At 43.3% G+C, this 19,283-nt stretch overlaps 1 protein-coding gene across 4 annotated transcripts in view; it reads left to right on the top strand.

Moving 5' to 3' along the window:
• The window catches only part of LOC147892054 (ARM repeat superfamily protein), a 248,375-nt gene that overhangs the window by 85,015 nt on the left and 144,077 nt on the right, over positions 1 to 19,283 (top strand). For all 4 annotated transcript variants that reach the window (XM_087388218.1, XM_087388216.1, XM_087388219.1 and 1 more), the window contains exons 13-20: positions 243 to 320; positions 667 to 734; positions 828 to 927; positions 1,079 to 1,255; positions 1,334 to 1,423; positions 3,616 to 3,681; positions 18,457 to 18,555; positions 18,673 to 18,747. In XM_087388218.1, coding sequence (XP_087244344.1) covers positions 243 to 320; positions 667 to 734; positions 828 to 927; positions 1,079 to 1,255; positions 1,334 to 1,423; positions 3,616 to 3,681; positions 18,457 to 18,555; positions 18,673 to 18,747 — 753 coding nt within the window. The remainder of the gene's footprint in view (positions 1 to 242; positions 321 to 666; positions 735 to 827; positions 928 to 1,078; positions 1,256 to 1,333; positions 1,424 to 3,615; positions 3,682 to 18,456; positions 18,556 to 18,672; positions 18,748 to 19,283) is intronic.

Raw genomic sequence — 19,283 nt, forward strand, 5'->3', positions numbered from 1 at the left:
TTCTTGGTAACAAGTGAAGAAGGGAAAGATTGCTACAATTCTGATTAATTTGCGAGTATAGAAATTGGTCCTTTTACACAAAACCTGTACAGCTGCAGTTGGGAAGTCTGATGACTTATCAATGAAGCATCTGCTTGATTTCATGTAGTCTAGTTACTTGAAGTTTCAGTTTTAGTAACCAACAGTTAGGCTGCTACAAAGGAATGTCTGACTATTTTTAATTGTGTATATGGCAACTACAGAATCTGAATGAGGTTCTGCAATGCTTCTTGACAATTGGACGTGCTTTTAGCGATGAGATTTTTTCGCTCTTAATTTCTGTAAGTCCGATTTTTCCTAGAACTCTGTGTGTTGCATGCGGGCATGGGAGTGTGAGTGAGTGTGTGTGTGTGTGTGGTGTTCTAATGTCTTGCAGAACACAGACTCACACAGAGTTCAACTCTGGCAGATTTCTGTGGATGTATGTGTGTGCCTGTGGGTGTGAGTGCATGCTCGGGAAACTTCCTTGACAACTCTATGCTAGAACTCTGTGTGTTCATGTGCACGCATGTGTGCTGAGTGTATTTCTATCTCTTGTCTGTCCTTACTCTTTGCTGTTTCTGCGTTGGGAACTCTGTCAGGTAGGAATCAAATTTTTACTGAGATCTGACTGTTGTAATGATATAGAAAATTAATAGCAGAGAAGAAACTGTTCGCCTTGGAGCTATTTCAGTTTTTCAGCACCTCCTTCCAAGGTATTGTCTGATGTTCTTGATGCATAAATTCTATTTTAGGGCGTGATATTCTATATTTGTATGATCTTCAAACCAGTTGTTTGCTTTGCTTAGGCTTCATGAAGCTTGGGATGGCAGAAGATCTCAGCTTGTTGATGCAGTGAAACCTGCACTTTATGAGCAGGATCTAAATCTCCGCAAAGCTTTAGTAGAGGTATCAAAGTATCAGAGATTGTTAATACTTAGTTTTTGTGTAGTCATCTTTTGTTTTTTTGGCACTACATCTGGGAATACTCTTGGTCTTAAAACACTAGAGGGATCTGTTTTGAGATGAGCATGGTTGTGTTTACGTGCTGTCACCACAGTTGGCTGTTTCTATGGCTTCGATTGGATGGGTGGAAAAAAGTTGTGGGGAAGTATTTGTGGAGTTTCTTGCTAGGCAATGCGCAATAAGTGAAGGAGACGTTGAAAAATACAAAGTTGAAGCAGCACCTCCCAAGAAGGCTGCTGTTATTCGGAGTAATGATGCTTTCAAAACTGAGGTAGAAAATTATGCTGCAGCATCTAGCTTTCTAAAGCATCTTCTATTTATCAACTATCTAACTCTTTTGGTGCATCAGCTGAAGATGGGTGTAGTGTCTCCTTCAGAACTGCGGAGCATGTGTGACAGGGCCATGCTTCTGCTTGCAGGGACAATGCCTGAGATGGAGGTACATTTCAAAAGCTGCCTCCTACAATGAGAATGCTTGTGATTTTGAGATTTGTAGTTTGTATTATCTATTTGAATACAATTTTCCTCCTTTGGACTTGCTTGCCTGGATTCTTTGTAGTATTAACATTCAATGGCTTTTGGGAGGCGCATGCATAAGTTGTCTTACAGAATGTGAAGAACGTACAAATTTGTAATGAAGGTTTTACAGGGAGCTACAGTTGAGCTAATCATAGGAAAGCCTGCCAAATATGAGACTTAAAAGACTGAACAAATAAATTTGAGATGAGAGGTGCAGGTCAAATCTCTTACATTGATGCATGATATTTCACGTACCATTAATTCCCATGAAATGGTCCCTTATGAAGTAAGTACTGCAGATATTACATTCATGATCATGAAATGTGGGAACTTGAAGGACTTAAGAATGTACCTTCCTAATGGGAACTACAAGAGGAAGAATGTGCTGACAGAGGCTTATTGAGAGCCTATGTAGTGATTTTGTATAGTTAGATTACTTGATTGGACATTCTAAAGTCATGTATGCCTTTGCAGCACCATTATTGTGTTATAATGTTGTGGCATATCGGTAATTACTTGCTTTTTGCCAGCTCAGGAGAATATGATTGTTTTAACGTTATAAAAATTACTAGTGGCATGGCTCACTTTACGGATGCCCAGAAGGTTTAATAGTGTCATGAACTTGCTTAGGAAAAATGCTTCTTATTTCAGATGTTTTCCTTCTGAGAGGGATTTACATAAATGAGTCCGTCAACCTTGTCAAGGCTGTTCTGAATGGATAAGTTTTGCTGTGATCAGGCTCGTATTCACTTTCACAATCAGTGCAAGAATGTTGTTCTTTTACGCATAGTAATGGTTAAGGGATAATCTGAGGACTCCTGTTCACCAACATTCTGCCTTTGAGGGAGAGTTCAACTTAAATACAAAGTGTGTCACTCCTGGGATCTATCGAACCAAGGTTCTTACAGCAAGTGGGAGAGCCCTCTCTATCGGTAAAGAATCCCACTGACTGGTGCCAGTTGTTTTTGGCACTTGAACTACTCAATAGATCTCAAGGAGGGGTACCACCCTCTTGATGCTGGTGGCCATGCCCTCGACAAAAAAAGCTGTGTCATTTGTGGACTCTGAGTCCAGCAAACCTGCCTTTTGCAATCTGGGAAAATACCTCAAAGTCTTGGTGGCAAAGAGGGAGAGAAAAGGGGCCAGCAGGCAACCCTGACATACTGAACATGAGATAGAAAAGTCCTCTCTTGTGTGACTTGTGTTGAGTAGCTAACTTGAGCTGCCCGGAAACCACGTTGAGACCCCTCTTATCCACAGTATAGTCTCCTTATGCTTTTCTCGAAGAAGGCCCAATCTGAATGAAGGCGTCAAATGTTGTCTTCGATGCTCTGCTCCTGGACAAAACCTTTCTGCATGTCACGGATAATAAAAGAAAAGGACAGATGTAGACTTAATACGTTGGCTAAGACCCTATGGGCTATGTCCAAGAGGGTGATTGGTCTCCGGTGTCTATTGTCTGCTCTGCTCCCTGGAAAACATGGCATTGTGGGTGGTGATAGAGTCTCAAAATTGCTAGAGGAGACTCTAACCTCTCTTGGGCACCTCTGCACTGTACATGACTCCTCCAACTGGCACATTATATGCTTTGTGACTACCGAGGAACCTTGAGTCCAAACCTCCTCTTGGGCAGCCACTACCTAGGGCACAGGTTCCTCACGTAGGAAAAGTTGGGTATGGAAGGCGACAATCATCTCCAAGATATGAGGTTCAGATCTTTGCGAAGAGAAATCTTGTAAGGTCCCTACAAGTTGTCATGATCCATGATTGGTTTGACACTCGTATTAGGTTTTTAAATCCATGAAAGGATTAAACACTAAGATGCGATATGCGAATGTGTATGAAGTTACTTCTACGAATTGCTCTTTTAGTATTTAAAAATTTCAACTTAATCATATTGGCCTCACAAAATCTATGTTTCACAATAATTAAAATCGTAATCAATTGGATTTCTTGATTTATGTGGGAATTACATGCAGTGCATCATAGGTTTAATAGCAGCAAATATTTTGATCAAGGCACATGCATTATTGGCTATTTTGTGTATGGGAAAAAAACTGAATTTATATTGGCTTTGTTCAATGGCTTGATGATATTCTCTTGCATGTGCAGCCTGTGCTTTGGCCATACCTACTAAAGTTGATCATCCTTCGAGAGTACACAGGTGCCGTCTCCACGGTAAGGGCGCAGCTTCATGTATGTGTTCTGTTTATTATTTTCTGGAAAAGAATGAGATTAGCCTTTTGCTTCATGTATTTATGGATGAAATGATATGGATTTCTCTGCATTGCAACTTTGGAACTTGATGAGCTTGAATTCACCATGGGGAGCGTGAATACAGATTTACACAAAGGCTCATACAGATCGAGTGGGGTAATATATGTTAGATGTGTTAGATGCTTTTAAGACATACTTCGATGAACTGCTGTACAGTGCCATACACACATGCTTTTAAGAACTACTGTACAGTGCCATACACACATGAGCAAAATGGTGTTGCTGATAGGAAAAAATAGACGTAGCATATGCACATGTGCCTCAGCAGATGAGAGGCCACCTGGTGAAGTGCATTTTTAGCAGTGAATGTAGAGATTTTGTTTTGCAGAACACTTAGATCAGTCGTTGACTGAGTTTGAATGACTGCTGCCCTCTGCTGCCTACAGGTTCACTAGAGGTATTTGAAGGGTTGCTTCCACTGCCAGTTGATAGCAGTGAAAAATCAGTATTTGGAGCCTGTACATCAGACTTTGGATGCTCTAGACCAGGGTCATTGAACAGTGAGAAGAGAGAACACCCTGGTGGCTTATGTAAACTTTGCAGGACAGCTTTAGAGACTTGGATTTATTATTGCCCTTAGGCAACTGAGGCAGCCACCTTGCAGTTGCCCAATGCATAGGATTCTCATATGTTGTACTATGGCTTCTGAAACCGCAACTAAACCAAAGAACAGTCCTCAAACCAATCGCAAATTCCTCCTGGGCTCCTGGGCACGACTTGCAGGCGCTTACGGGCTTCAATCCACGCGTAGAAACCAAAATTGCAGCAAAGGGAACACTCTGGCACAGAATCGCAGCAAAGGAAACCCTCTCGGGCTCAAGAACCTGGCACGCAATCCAAGATAGGCTCTGTAGAAGAAATCGCAATCTGCTCCTGCACTAGAATCTGCAACCGGAACTTGAACAAAGCGTGGGAACTTTGAAGAGCTTGTTCAAACGTGATTGCCGACAAATAGAGTAGCTGGAGCACTAGGGGCCAAAAAGAAGGGCTGGCCTCCCCCGAAGGTCTTTATTGCAATAGGAAATAGTCTTTGTACAACTGGCTCTTCACAAAAGCATGAACTGAGTACAAAACCGAATGATCTTAAGCTCTTTGGCTCTTCTTTTATAAACTTGGCCTAGCAAAAAGCTAAACCTGCTTTCTGAAAGCTATTTCTAGCTTTAGTGCTTTTTAAAAGCTATTTTATGCTGAATAAGAACCCACATATGCGGACTGGGAGGCCAAGTATAATGACGTGGCCAATGACTTGATAGAAATGGTCAAGCATCAACTGTAGATGAGGCGGCATTGCAAAAACTTGTGCACTTGGCTATAACTAACTGCTTTTATACAAAAACCAAGCTTTCTAGATTTTTCTGCTGCTTTTAGGGCTTTTCTTGAGAATTGTGCTGCTTTTTCTGCTTGTCTGGCTAACTGGGGCCCTCTTTCATATAAGCGCCCACTTTCTGAATGCTTTTTGCCTTTGGTAGGACCCGCTTTTTGCACTTTTCCCCTAATTCTAGGGCTTCTCTGCAGTTTCCTTGGTCCTACACATTGCCACAAACAACATTCAACGCTTTAACCTGTTAAAGGTTAGTCTAATGCATGCATTCTAGTTCTTGGACTATTTCTAGTCCCTTGTGGGTGTCTCCACAGTTCTCTTTTTACTAATGCAAAGCAAAAGTAAAACAATAAAACTTATTCTTGGTTAATTAACTTAACCATTCTTTGACCAAAGTCAATTCTAATAAAGATTATTCTTTATTTTCCTGGGAGAAGTCCCAACTGGTGACATCCCCTCAACTTCTAAACAATTGTCCTCGACTGAAAAGCTTCTTGATACAACTGTAAAACTTGAGGATACTCTGAGAAGTAGTCCTCATCTACCCACTTGGTATCAAGTGCCGAATAGTTCTTAAACTTGACAAGGTATCTACGGATCACCTTGCCTATGGGTCCTTTCTTTTCTGTATGATATACAATTTGTTCTAGTTGGAGAATCTCCTCCATCTCTTCCACCTTAGGTGGCTCTTCTTGAACTGGTTCTGTTGGTTCTGGTCCTTGATATTTCTTTAGAAGACTCACATGAAAAGCATTGTGAATCTTCCAAGTCTCGGGCAGCTCTAGTCGAAAAGTGACTTTGTTTATGGGCTCACTAACCCGAAATGGCCCATAATATCTTGGAGACAATTTGGGTTATACTTTCTCTTTTCCTTTCATCTTCCTGAGACGTGCATTTTCAAACTTTAGTAATATCCAATCTCCTTCTTGGAGGTTCATCTCCCTCCGGTGCTTATTTTGCCTTCTTTTGCTTGTGTTGAGATCTTTCAATTGCTGTCTGAACTTGAGAGAAAGCTGTTTCTAAGTCTCAGACATACTGGTCGGCTGCAAATATCTCATCCTTTGTTTTGAGAATAGGTGGCAAAATCACCTTTCCATAAATAACTTCGAATGGAGCTTTCTAACAATTGAGAGTATCAACCCACAAATTACATGTGAAAGCATCAAACTGATGCACAATCAATAGGTACCATCTATCCAATCTCGCCCCGTAATGGAAAAGTGCATTATGATAATATGTGAATCCCAGTGTTTGAGGCTGAGAGATTTTCCACAAATCTTTTGCATTAAGAGCACTCTGCATCTCCTTCCATTTCTAAAATTCAGAAGGTATCAGAGTAGTATTATCCTATGGATGAGGGGAGTTAAAGTTATTGAAATCTCCACATATGAAGGCATTAGACTTTCAAGGATAATGATTGATGGCATCCCACGCCTGTCCATGCAAAGCAAAAGTTTGAGAGGCATGGCTAAAGGTAAATCCCCAAGATGGGATGGATTAACAGTGGAATTTTTTGTGGCTTTTTGTGCTGATCTGAAAGATATTATTCCAGTGGAACTATGAACAGTGTTATTGTATGCAAATTCCACAAAAGGAAGATACTTTTCCCATTCGATCTTTTCTCGGAAGCATAACACTTGAGAAGATCCAATACCGTGGAATTGGCACTCTCACTTTGTCCATCAGATTGAGGATGAAAAGAAGATGAAAAGTCCAACTTCATCCCCATATTATCAAATAGTGCTCTCCAGAATAAACTAGTCATCCTGAGGTCTCACTAACAATTGACTTAGGCATCCCATGGTGCTTGAAGATCTATGCCAGAAACAATCTGGTCATGTGGTCTGCCTTAATGGTTTTTCTTACTGGAATGAAATGGGCCTGCTTGCTGAACCTATCAATGATAGTCCATATTCCATCATTCCTGTTTCTGGATCTAGGAAGATCAAAGATGAAATCCATAGCAATACTTTCGCATGGTCCTTGTGGTATGGGCAACGGCATGAGAACTTGTGCCTGTCATACTTTACCTTTGGCACGTAAGACATTCCGTTACAAACTTATAAATGTCTTTCCGCATCCCTGGCCAAAAGAAATATCTCTCAATGGCTTGAGTAGTAGACAAAATGCCTCGATGCCCTGCATAAGGAGGAGCATGACATTCTTCCAAAACTTTGGCTCGCATATCTTGAGTCACACAAAGGTGATCATCTTTCATGAGAAACCTATCTTTCAATGTATACTGACTGGATTATACTCCTTGCTGAATATTTCTCATGATCTCTCCGAAGTCTGGATCCTGTAAGTAGAGCTCTTTCACGGCCTCTAAGTCCCGATGATATGCTATGGTGACATTATTCGCTTTAGGCCGTCCGGATAAGGCATCTACAACTCTGTTTTGAGCTCTTGGTGTATAAAGAATCTGAAAATGAGACATGGACCACTTCATCTGCTTTTCGGAAATCTTGGTCTAAGTCAGGAAATACTTGAGACTTTGGTGGTCAGTCTTGACCGTAACATCAGCTCCAAGAAGATAATGCTTCCAAATAGTTAGAGCATGAATAACTGGTAACATCTCTTTCTCATAAACACCGAGAAACATCTCTGCACCACGCAGCCTCCGGCTTTCATAAGCAATGACTCGGCCTTCTTGATGAAGAGCAGCTCCCACACATTCTCCACATGCATCGCAGTCCACATCAAACGGTTTCTGTAAATCTGGAACAATGAGAATGGGCTCAGTTGTTAACTTTTCTTTGAGAACATTAAAAGCTATCCTTTGCCTTTCTCCCCACCTGAAGACTACGTTTTTCTTGATCAAATCATGTAAGGGGGCTGCTATGTAAACAAAGTGTCTGATGAAGCGTCTGTAATAAGAACAAAGTCCAAGAAAACTGCGTACTTCATGTACCGAGGTGAGCTCTGGCCATTCTTGTATAGCTCTTATTTTAGCTGGATCCATTCGAATCCCTTCCTTGGAAATAATGTGTCCAAGATAATGAATCTTGTCAAGAAAGAATTCACTCTTTTTTGGCATTTATAACAAGCTTATGATTTCCGAGTTCTTGAAACACAGTAGCCAAGTGCTCTCTGTGCTCTTCTTCTATCTTAGAAAAGACCAAAATGTCATCAAAGAAAGTACCTGTAAAGTGCCTGTGGGATCTGAAAATTCTGTCCATCATTCGATTGAAAGTAGCCGGTGTGTTGGTAAGTCCAAAAGGCATCACGAGAAACTCATAAAGTTCAAAAGTAGTCCGAAAAGCTGTCTTGTGGACATCTTGGGGCTGAATCCTTATCTGATGATATCCGCTTTTCAATTTGTCCAAAATATCGTCTATGCGAGGGATTGGAAACCGGTTCTTGACTGTCATTTTATTAAGAGCTCTATAATGAAGGATCGGATAGAAGAGAGAGAGAGTGCAGGTAGCAAAGAGTCGTAGTAGAACAGCTGTCACGTCAAATCTTAGATATTCAAAAACATATAAGTACAAAGTACTTGTACCTAGACCTAGGACTAAGTGTCCTAGGTGTCGCATAGGACTAAGTGTCCTATGTGGCCTAAAAGGCACTAACACTACAAGTGCCTACACTTATGCCTACACTTATGCCTACAAGACACATACCATGGCCTATAGGGCATCACTAGATTCACCAGAAGATGGCCTACAAACCCCCCTCCATGGGATGGGCTGAAGTACTTTGGAAACGTCTCAGAATACCTGGTAGTTTTTGGTCATGGGGCACATGTTCATCCAAAAGGATATAGCCACCTATGAATGTACAAGGGATGTCAGATCATGTAACAAAGGGAACCAAGTGTAAAGCCTGTCGGAAGACTTCGAACTTGGGACGAGGAAGTGCCTTTGTAAACATATCTGCTATGTTGTCCTCTGTGGGAAGATAGGACAACTCTATGTCTCCTGCTGACAACTGCTCCCGAACATAATGATAGTGAACTTCAATATGCTTGGTACGCGCATGAAACACTGGGTTACGCGCAATGGCCAAAGCACTCTTGCTGTCATTGTAGACAATAGTGGAGGATGTTTGGCAAATACCAAGATCTGTAAGTAACTATCGAAGCCAAACACACTCTATTGTAGTGGTGAAAGCTGCCTTGTACTCAGCTTCACAGCTAGACGTGGCAACTATTGGTTGCTTTTTGCTGAGCCAAGAGATACATGAATTGCCAAGCAAAAAACAATTGCCAGTATGTGACACTCTGGTGTCGGAACATGCTGCCCAGTCACTATCCGTGTAAGCATGCATGGTAAGTGAACCCTGATCACCATAGAAAAGGGCTAAATCTTGAGTGCCTCTGAGATATCTGAAGACTCTCTTCACTGCCTGCCAATGCTGTGAACTGGGCATGTGCATGAATCTGCTGAGCTGAGATACTGCATACTGCAAGTCAGGTCTGGTGTGACATAAATAAATAAGGCATCCAACAGCTTGCTGATAAAGAGTGATATCACATGGTTGTTGAAAATGGGGAGAGGGTGAGAGACACTCAATCACAGGTTAGAGACAAGAGCTGAGGCACAAACTGATGTTGATAGATTGTATTAATCATAGCAAGTACATAGCCTCATTTATAGGCTGGGCAAGCCTTATCTTCCCACACAGACACCTCATAGATGAGGTCACACACAAGAGAATCTAGATCCTATAATCTAGGGGAGGAATCACATCTACCACATGAGGTGGCACAAGTGGCCTCAAGACTCTTCACACTCACACAACTGTAGGACACTCCTAGGACTCTAGGACCACACACACTAGGACTCCGATAGTTCCAACAAACCCCCCTTCGGAGCTAGGGTGAGAAACTATGACATCATTCAGACTGTGCATCGCAGGCAATCTCAGAGGCTAACAGCTGAGCATAATTCAGAGGTTGAACCAAGCACTCTCATGGCTTAGGTGTCAACGTGATCAGAGACTCAAATCTAAGCATGGATGCATGACCAACTCATAGGTCTAGGGAGTGCACCAACATCCTGGAACTCGGCCAGGCCTGATAAAGGAAAGACATAACAACCCCCCTGTCTCCTAACTGGGTACATGGAAATAAGTGGAGCCTTTTATAGGACAAGGCACACAAAATGACAAATTATTACATCATTTTAGGGGGACTACCCAAGGCAGAGTACCTAACACACATGACTCTAGAAAGCCCACTCTTCATCTATCACCTCATGGAGGGATAGACCAAAAACAGCAGCAGTGCAGGCTTGTTCCTCAGGTCCAGAAGGTATAGCTTCATCGTCTTCGTCCTCGCTGTGCTCCGCAACCAGATTGGCATGTTCTTTGGCTTGTACCTTTGCCATCTTCTTGAAGCAACGATCCTCTGGATGGCCAAGCTTGTGACAGTAATTACATTTAAGAGGTTTTCCTTTCTTCTTGGGCTTATTCTTGAGAAAGAATGCTTTGCCAGACTCAAAGGAAGATTCTGCTTTCTCTGTAAGCCTATGGTCCTCATCAATGAGATGAGCTACCATATCCTTAAAGCTCATATTGCAGCTGACTCTTAGGACAGCAAGGATCTCATTGTACTTGGAAATGTCTTCAATACTTGAGAGAAGTACAGCAACTTGATCATCATCTTCAACAATGGCTCGGATGGCAGATAATTGTTGGAGAATTGACCCAAGATTGCTCAAGTGTTCATTGAGGGTTTCAGTTTCCTTCATCTTGAGCTTGAAGAGTTTTTGTTTGAGAAAGACTTTGGAATTATTGAGCTTATTTCCAAACAAATTCTCTAATTTTTCCCAAACTTCATTTGTAGTCTTATCAAAATCCACATGGTGGATAAGGTTGTCAGCTAAAGCTAGGCCAATGATAGCCATTGCTTTATCATTTTGGTTCTCCCACCAACTGATTCTAGCATCATCACTTTGGGCTTTTGGCTCCTTGCCATTGGTGATATTCCATATGCCTTCTCGCATAAGAAGAAGCCGGAGTTTCGTTTGCCAAGTTGGGAAATTGCTCCCTGAGAATTTCTCGATGAACGAGGAGTTTTTTATGCTATCCATTGGTGGGAAGGTCTTAGCTGTTATTACAGCCAGTGTCGTCTAAATCCCTTACTGTTTACTCAAATTTTGCAAAAAAAGCCCCAAATTTTACATAGTAGAAGCTTCAATTATGCCAAAGGAAGACACAGGACAGAAAAGCCCTAAATTTTTGGGATAGGGTTGCTTCAAAATTAGGGTTTGCAGAAAATTGGGGCTTTTCAAAATTTCCTAGAGCATAGTGTTCTAGCAATACAAGGGAAGCTTCAGACCATAAAAGCCGTAACAAATTCACCCAAAATGAGGCAAAATTCTTGAAAAGCGCAATTTAGGGCTTCAGGCTCAGAAATGGGCTTCAAGGTCGGGCTGAATCCCCTCCAAATGTGGCGGCGTTTTTGGAGCTGGTGGCAGCTTGAACAGTAAGAAAAACGAGCTGGAAATAGTTCATTTCAGATGCAGGTCGTCTAGGAAAAGGGCGCATTCAGCAGCAATAACAACCATGCTTTCCTGCAGCATTTTGTCAATCTTCAGCTTCGAAAAATCAGCTCCATATGCAACAGTGAATCAGCAACAAACAGTTGGCTGTTTGGTGCAGATCTGGTCAAAATGGAGTTGAAGATGGCGGTGAAGCTCATGTTGGTGAAGTCATTTCTTCAAGATCTTCAACGGTGAGGCTGGGACGTGCGAGTCGATGGCCACGGCCCTCACAAGGTCGTCAGTTGCCGGTACATGCGAGACGCTGCCAAATCATCACACCTATTACAAGACACGGATCTCGACGCCTTCGCAGGAGCTGTCGCAGGTCATTGGGGCAGAATGCTGCTGCTGAAGATTGCGCAGATCAGGGGCGGAAGGAGGAGAGCGGAGAGGCGGCAGCAGCGATGGGCAGAACTGGAACGGCCTGCTGGACAGCAACGTGGAGATGGCGGAAGAGTGGCCCAGCGGAGGAGAGAGGTAGCATCAGCGTGGGTAGGGTTACTGCCGCGACTTCGGCATTCCGGCATTCTTGAGGCTGATGGCACAACAAACAACATCAACTCGATGAACAACATAGAGCTGCTCAATCGAAGAGGAATGCCATCAAGCAGGAGCTTCAAGGTGGCTCTGATACCAACTGTTGAAAATGGGGAGAGGGTGGGAGACACTCAATCACAGGTTAAGACAAGAGCTGAGGCACGAACTGATGTTGATAGATTGTATTAATCATAGCAAGTACATAGCCTCATTTATAGGCTGGGCAAGCCTTATCTTCCCACACAAACACCTCATAGATGAGGTCACACACAAGAGAATCTAGATCCTATAATCTAGGGGAGGAATCACACCTACCACATGAGGTGGCACAAGTGGCCTCAAGACTCGTCACACTCACACAACTGTAGGACACTCCTAGGACTCTAGGACCACACACACTAGGACTCCGATAGTTCCAACAATGGTGGGATCCCATCATGAGCTGAGAATTTGAAGCCAGGGTCCACTGGAGTAGAGATTGGCTTGCAATCCTCAAACTGAGAACGATCAAGGAGCTATCCAATATACTTGGACTGAGACATCATGATACCCTGTGTGACATAGACTTCTTTCTGCAGATCCCCATGAAGAAAAGCGGTCTTGATGTCAAGGTGGTGCACTTGCCAATGATGATGGGCTGCAATGGCAATGACACATCGAATGGTAGTAATCCTGGATGTGGGAGCAAATGTCTCCTCGAAGTCAATGCCTTGTTGTTGGGCATACCCTTTTGCAACAAGACGGGCTTTGTTGTAGAAATATAAAAGCAAGAGCTAGAAGCTAGAAGACTAGAAGTGAAATAAGAACAAGATTGAAGGACAAAGAGTTACCTTGAGATGAGTGTAGACAAGACACAAGCTAGATTGATTGCAATGATGTGACCCATGAATATATGGGCCAAAGTACAAGACATAGAGCAAGAGTGCTTATGGGATAATTGTAGAGGTGCCACATGGCACACACTCAAGACACAAAGACTAAACTGAGACTAGACAAATGTAGACTAGGGGAATAGTACACCTCGTGTGCACTTATCTCCAACACCCTCCTTAAGTGGACACTAGGAGGAAGACAGAAAGACAAGACTAGAAGACAGACATAAAGACCGATAGATTGAGAGACAAGATGACAAAGATCCTGAGACACCCCTCCTCAAGTGATATCCTCATATGGGTCCACAAGGGTAGGGACAAGATGGATCTAAAACAAAACACAGTCAGATTGATAGACAAATAGACAGACAGACAAGACTAGATAGATAGAAGACTGACTGTAGACAAACAGATAGACCTTGAAGACATTTCCTCCTCAAGGGCAAACTCTTGTTCTTGGGTAGGGACAAGAGAGAGGTCCAAAAGCAGAATGAGTAAGACACTAGAACCCCTTGACCTACATCATTGGTGGTCAAAGTGGTAGACAAGAAAGATGAAGTAATCGGAAAGCCCACTTCTCATCATATGAGGAATGAACAGCAAGATTTGCTGATGGAGATGCTGCAGCAACATGGACTGAGGTAGATGCAGGGGCTGATGTAGAGGATTTGGAGTAGCAGTCCTTCTCCCAGTGATTATCACGGCCACAAATGGTGCATGGATGAGCCTTGAAGCAGTCCTTCTCCATATGATTAGTTTTGCCACAATGGGTGCAAGGCTTTCTTACCTTAGAACTTCCTTTCTTTGCTAAAAATGCAGTGTCAGTTACCTTTTGTTGTTGAGTTCTTTCTTCTTCTTGGAGAGCATTAATGATACCTTCAAGAGTAGGATTATTGTGATACTTGAAGGTAGTGACAAGAGTAGCATAGGTGTCAGGTAAGCTTTTGAGAAGCACAGCAATAGCAATATCTTCGGAGATGGGGGACTTCACTGATGCAAGCTGAACCATAAGATTGCGAAGATAATTGACATGAGAGGCTATAGTAGCTCCCTCGTGCATATGTAGATCAAAGAATGAGATCATAAGTGCAATCTTAGAGTTTTTAGATCGGGGTTAAAAAAGGGTATCCAAAGTGATCCATGCTTGAGAAGCAGACTGTATGTCGGAGATGTGATGAATGTAATCATCTCCAAGACCGAGCAAGATGATAGCATAGGCTTTGTCGTTCTTGGCAGTGGAAACATAAGTGACAACTTGCTCAATGTCAGAATCTTCGGCACAGTGAACAACGTCCCAAAGACCTTCTTTCATAAGATGGCACTTGATTTTGATTTGCCAAGTATGAAAGTTGGACCCATTGAATTTGTCGATAGACATGAGAGAATGAGTAGAAGAGGCCATGTGGGAAGGTCTTACCTCTTGCTAAGATGCAAGGGCAGTGTCTATTCCCTTACAAGATTGCAGAAATGAATGAAAGAAAAGATCCAAGAAGCTGGCTCTCTCACCACTTGTCAAGGCCATAGCATGTGACAGCCCATCGAAGCATGAGGAACCAGCAGTTTGCAGATATGAAGATAACAAAAAGGACTGCTCAGCAAACTGAAAGAGACAATGCACAGTACCTTGTAGACTCTTCAAGAGGAGGCGATGGCAAAACTGAAGTGAGTAGAGCAAGTGGCAGCAGATTCAGCAGGCGGACAATTGTAGACGGATGAACAGGGACAGAAATAGGGCGGCAGCCAGAGGTAAACAGCAGCGGCTGTTTGCAGGGATAGGCGGCGGCCTGTTGCAGGGCTGCTACAGCAGCATATATGAAGATGGCCGTAGCTGGAGCTCAGGAGCAGAAATGAGCGGCCAGATTTGGAGCAAGTGTCGGGGCAGAGAAGGGCGACCAGCAGCTGGAGAAAAACGTGCAGAAAATGGCGGGCAGATTCCGAGGAGAGGCGGCCTGATGTAGAGGAAGATGACAGGAAGGGAAGCTGGCTCTGATACCATGTAGAAATATAAAAGCAAGAGCTAGAAACTAGAAGACTAGAAGTGAAAGAAGAACAAGATTGAAGGACAAAGAGTTACCTTGAGATGAGTCTAGACAAGACACAAGCTAGATTGATTGCAATGATGTGACCCATGAATATATGGGCCAAAGTGTTGGAATCGGTGTCCTAGTGTGTGTGGTCCTAGAGTCCTAGGAGTGTCCTACAGTTGTGTGAGTGTGAAGAGTCTTGAGGCCACTTGTGCCACCTCATGTGGTAGGTGTGATTCCTCCCCTAGATTATAGGATCTAGATTCTCTTGTGTGTGACCTCATCTATGAGGTGTCTGTGTGGGAAGATAAGGCTTGGCCAGCCTATAAAAGAGGCTATGTACTTGCTGTGATTAATCAATCAATCAACATCAGTTCGTGCCTCAGCTCTTGTCTCCAATCATGTGTCTCTCACCCTCTCCCCATTTTCAACAGTTGGTATCAGAGCAGGTCTTCCCTGACTGAGCTCTTGCTGACCCGAAGTTGCCCACGCTGCAGCTCCTGCCCATGCAACTGCTGCTCTATGCTGCACCTCTCTGCCCACGCTGCTGCTGCTGCAACAGTCGCCATTCAGCCCGCAGCAAGCAGCAAACAAACCCGCCATCCTGCGGATCTTCTGCCCGCTCCTCTGTTCGCTCTTCTACCCGCCTTTGCTGCCCTACCTTGTAATCCTACCCACTACCTCTCTCCTCCGCTAGGCCACTCTAGTTCCACTCTCTTCTCCTCTCCTTCCTCGAAGCACTCCCTCTTCTTCGTTTGCCTCTCCACATGAGCTCCTGCTCTTTAGCCTTAGCATTAGTGTACAAGAGCCCATATCAGCCCGGACCTATGCCTCTCCATTGACCAGCAAATAGGCCGTACAGCCGTACGGACTATACGGACTGTTGCGCTGTACAAACAGGCCTACTGTCCATACAGCCGGCCTTGAAATGTGCGCTATCTTCTGCAAACAGTCCGTCTGAGATATTCTGCCTGCTCTCATGCGACTGATGACCTTGTGAGGGCCGTGGCCATTGACTCGCACGTTGCAGCTCTTCTAGTTTGCAGTTCACGCTTCCGTGCTGATCTGTGTTGCCCACGCTTCAGCAAACTCTTCCGCCTTTTGCTCAGCTTGACTGCCCTGCTGTGAACTCGGAGGTATGCTGCACTGTCTTGCTGCCCGTGTCAAGATCGCCGCCACATTTGGAGGGGATTTAGACCGATTTGAAGAGCGGCTTGTTCCAGCCCATTTCTGAGCTCAAAACCCTAAATTGCGCTTTTCAAGAATTTTGCCTCGTTTTGGGTGAATTTGTTGGGGCTTTTATGGTCTGAAGCTTCCCTAGTATTGCTAGAACACTATGCTCTAGGAAATTTTGAAAAGCCCCAATTTTCTGCAAACCCTAATTTTGCAGCAACCCTAACCCAAAAATTTAGGGCTTTTCTGTCCTGTGTCTTCCTTTGGCATAATTGAAGCTTCTACCATGTAAAATTTGGGCCTTTTTTTGATATTTGAGTAAACATTGTAAGGGATTTAGACACTGGCTGTAATAACAGCTAAGACCTTCCCACCAATGGATAGCATAAAAAACTCCTCGTTCATCGAGAAATTCTCAGGGAGCAATTTCCCAACTTGGCAGATGAAACTCCGGCTTCTTCTTATGCGAGAAGGGATATGGAATATCACCAATGGCAAGGAGCCAAAACCCCAAAGTGATGATGCTAGAATCAGTTGGTGGGAGAACCAAAATGATAAAGCAATGGCTATCATTGGCCTAGCTTTAGCTGACAACCTTATCCACCATGTGGATTTTGATAAGACTGCAAATGACGTTTGGGAAAAATTAGAGAATTTGTTTGGAAATGGCTCCATACTTTCCATCAAAAGTATTGAACTTGACAGACTTACCTCCTTGAAATCCTTACTTCGAGATCTGGATCTTCTTCTATGCTTATGACCTCGGGATTTAGACTAAGATGAGGAAGAGGAAGAAGAACTAGAAGAAGATGGACTTGAACTGGGAGTTCTCCTTCCATGCTTTTGACTTCGTCTCCCGTGTGGCTTCAGACTCCTCCCTCGTTTTCTTGAAGTTTGACGCTTCTGGCGTGATGCAAGACTTCGTGAATTCTCCATAGAGAGGAGAACGCTTAGAAGACTCTTTCGATGGAGAAGTATGAGAAAGTTCTTTGTCTCCCTTTTCTTTTCGTGGCTTTGACCCTCGATAGGACATCATCTCCTTGAATAATTGCTGAAATGGAGGTTTCTCCTTAAGAATCTAGAACTCCTTGATCTTTTCTTTCATGAATCCTTCACTAAGATCGTCCTCAGGTCCCTTAGATTGCTTCTTGAAAGCTGAACCGGGCCCCTTAGAAGCTGAACTCCCTTGCTCCGAAACCATGACTTCTTGTTGTGACACAACTAATTGTAGAGCTCCACTCCTCTTTGAGGTAGTAAATGCATACGGGTGAAGACGAGGGCCGGCCCGATGCGTGATGGAGTAAGGGTGGGGGTGGCTTTTAGTTGTATGGTGCAACCAATTGTCTCGGGAATCGTGACCATAAATACGCAAATACAGCAAGGGCCTGCGAATCTCTGAGATTGCAAGCTTCTTGGATCGTGGTCACCAAAGAGAGCAACCAACCTTGGCTCTGATACCACTGAAACTGCAACTAAACCAAAGAACAGCCCTCAAACGAATCGCAAATTCCTCCTAGGCTTCCGGGCACGGCTTGCAAGCGCTTACAGGCTTCAATCCATGCGTAGAAACCAAAATTGCAGCAAAGGGAACACTTTGGCACAGAATCGAAGCAAAGGAAACACTCTCGGGCTCAAGAACCTGGCACGCAATCCACGACAGGCTCTGTAGAAGAAGTTGCAATTTGCTCCTGCACTAGAATCTGTAACCGGAACTTGAACAAAGCGTGGGAACTTTGAAGAGCTTGTTCAAACATGATTGCCGACAAATAGAGTAGCTGGAGATGAGGGAGAGAAGCCAGTTTGCCCGAAAGCTTATTTTCCACTTGGAAGCAAGGTGATTCTTTTTAAATGAGCTGAGTTTTCTCCCTGCTTTAACTTTCTACAATTTTCCCTTCTAGGTGAACTTCTTAAGCTTTAGAGAGGTTTCTAAAAGCTTCTCAACCATGAAGGTACTATGCTGTCCTTCCATGTGTTTTTGCCTTGCTTGTCTTTAGCCTGGGATCTGGTCCTTCCATGTAATTTGATCTTGCTGTGTTAATTTGGATGAAGGATCTTCAATGACCTCGTTAACTGTACAAGTAGCTGACCACTATGGATAGCACAGCACAAAAGGAGTGGGTCTTCTTTGACACTCCACATTGTCTGAACATTGCTATGCTTATTAATGATTTGTCAGTCAAATGGTTTGCTTACATAACTTTTTTTCAGATCTCTCGTTTTAGCTCATAGCATATCTTACTTGTAATGTTGGATTTGTACAGATTTGTAAGTGTATTTCTGAAATTGCAAGGCGAAAGCTGGGAAGTGGGCTCAACATAGAGATTCATGTCTCATTACTTTCTGAGTTTCCCAAACCTGAGGTTTGTGCCCTTAAAAGTTTATGCAACAGTCATTATTTAAAGTTTGCCTCGGTGTGTTTATATGATATATTCATCGCTGAATTCTTGTGTGATTAAGTCTCGGTTTGTTGTCTGCAGGAGATATTAGCTCGTTTGCTAGTGCTTCTGCAAAATCCTCTTGGAAGAGAGCAACTGGCATTCAACATTTTGACGGTTCAATAACTGCACCATAGACATCTTATGTTTTATGCCGGAGGAAATGAAAGTGAACATCTTGTAAATGGATTTTGATTTGTCACTTCTCATATGCTAGTGGAAGATCCTTACAAAGGAGGAATCAGAGTAGTTTATGTCAAGTGATTCTGCATATAGATGCTGAAGCACGGTACGGAATTGAGTAAGAAAATGGGTTGAGAGAACTACCTTTAAAAATACTTGGAATAGATCGAGGGCTCGTGCCATGCTTCAGATAAGTGTGTTTATATATAAAATATCTAAAATGAACATATACATCCCCCCCAATCCATGCCCTGCCCTGCCCGGTCCTCCATAAGTAGTGCAAACTGCCAGTATGGAGGATACACAACCAGCAGATACCTGTATGATCCAATAGAAGATGTTGGAGGCCGGGTCTTACGAAAGTGTTTGTAATGCTCAGAAGTCTCCCATGCTATCTGGTAAACGGCAGGCTGTTAATTTCAAGCCATATGGCTACTCAAGTTGCTCTCTCTCTCTCTCTCTCTCTCTTT

Source organism: Dipteris shenzhenensis, chromosome 17 (genome assembly GCF_047967505.1).
Source record: "Dipteris shenzhenensis isolate YYH24624 ecotype China chromosome 17, Dip_SZ_1.0, whole genome shotgun sequence".
NCBI classification, from domain to species: Eukaryota; Viridiplantae; Streptophyta; class Polypodiopsida; order Gleicheniales; family Dipteridaceae; genus Dipteris; species Dipteris shenzhenensis.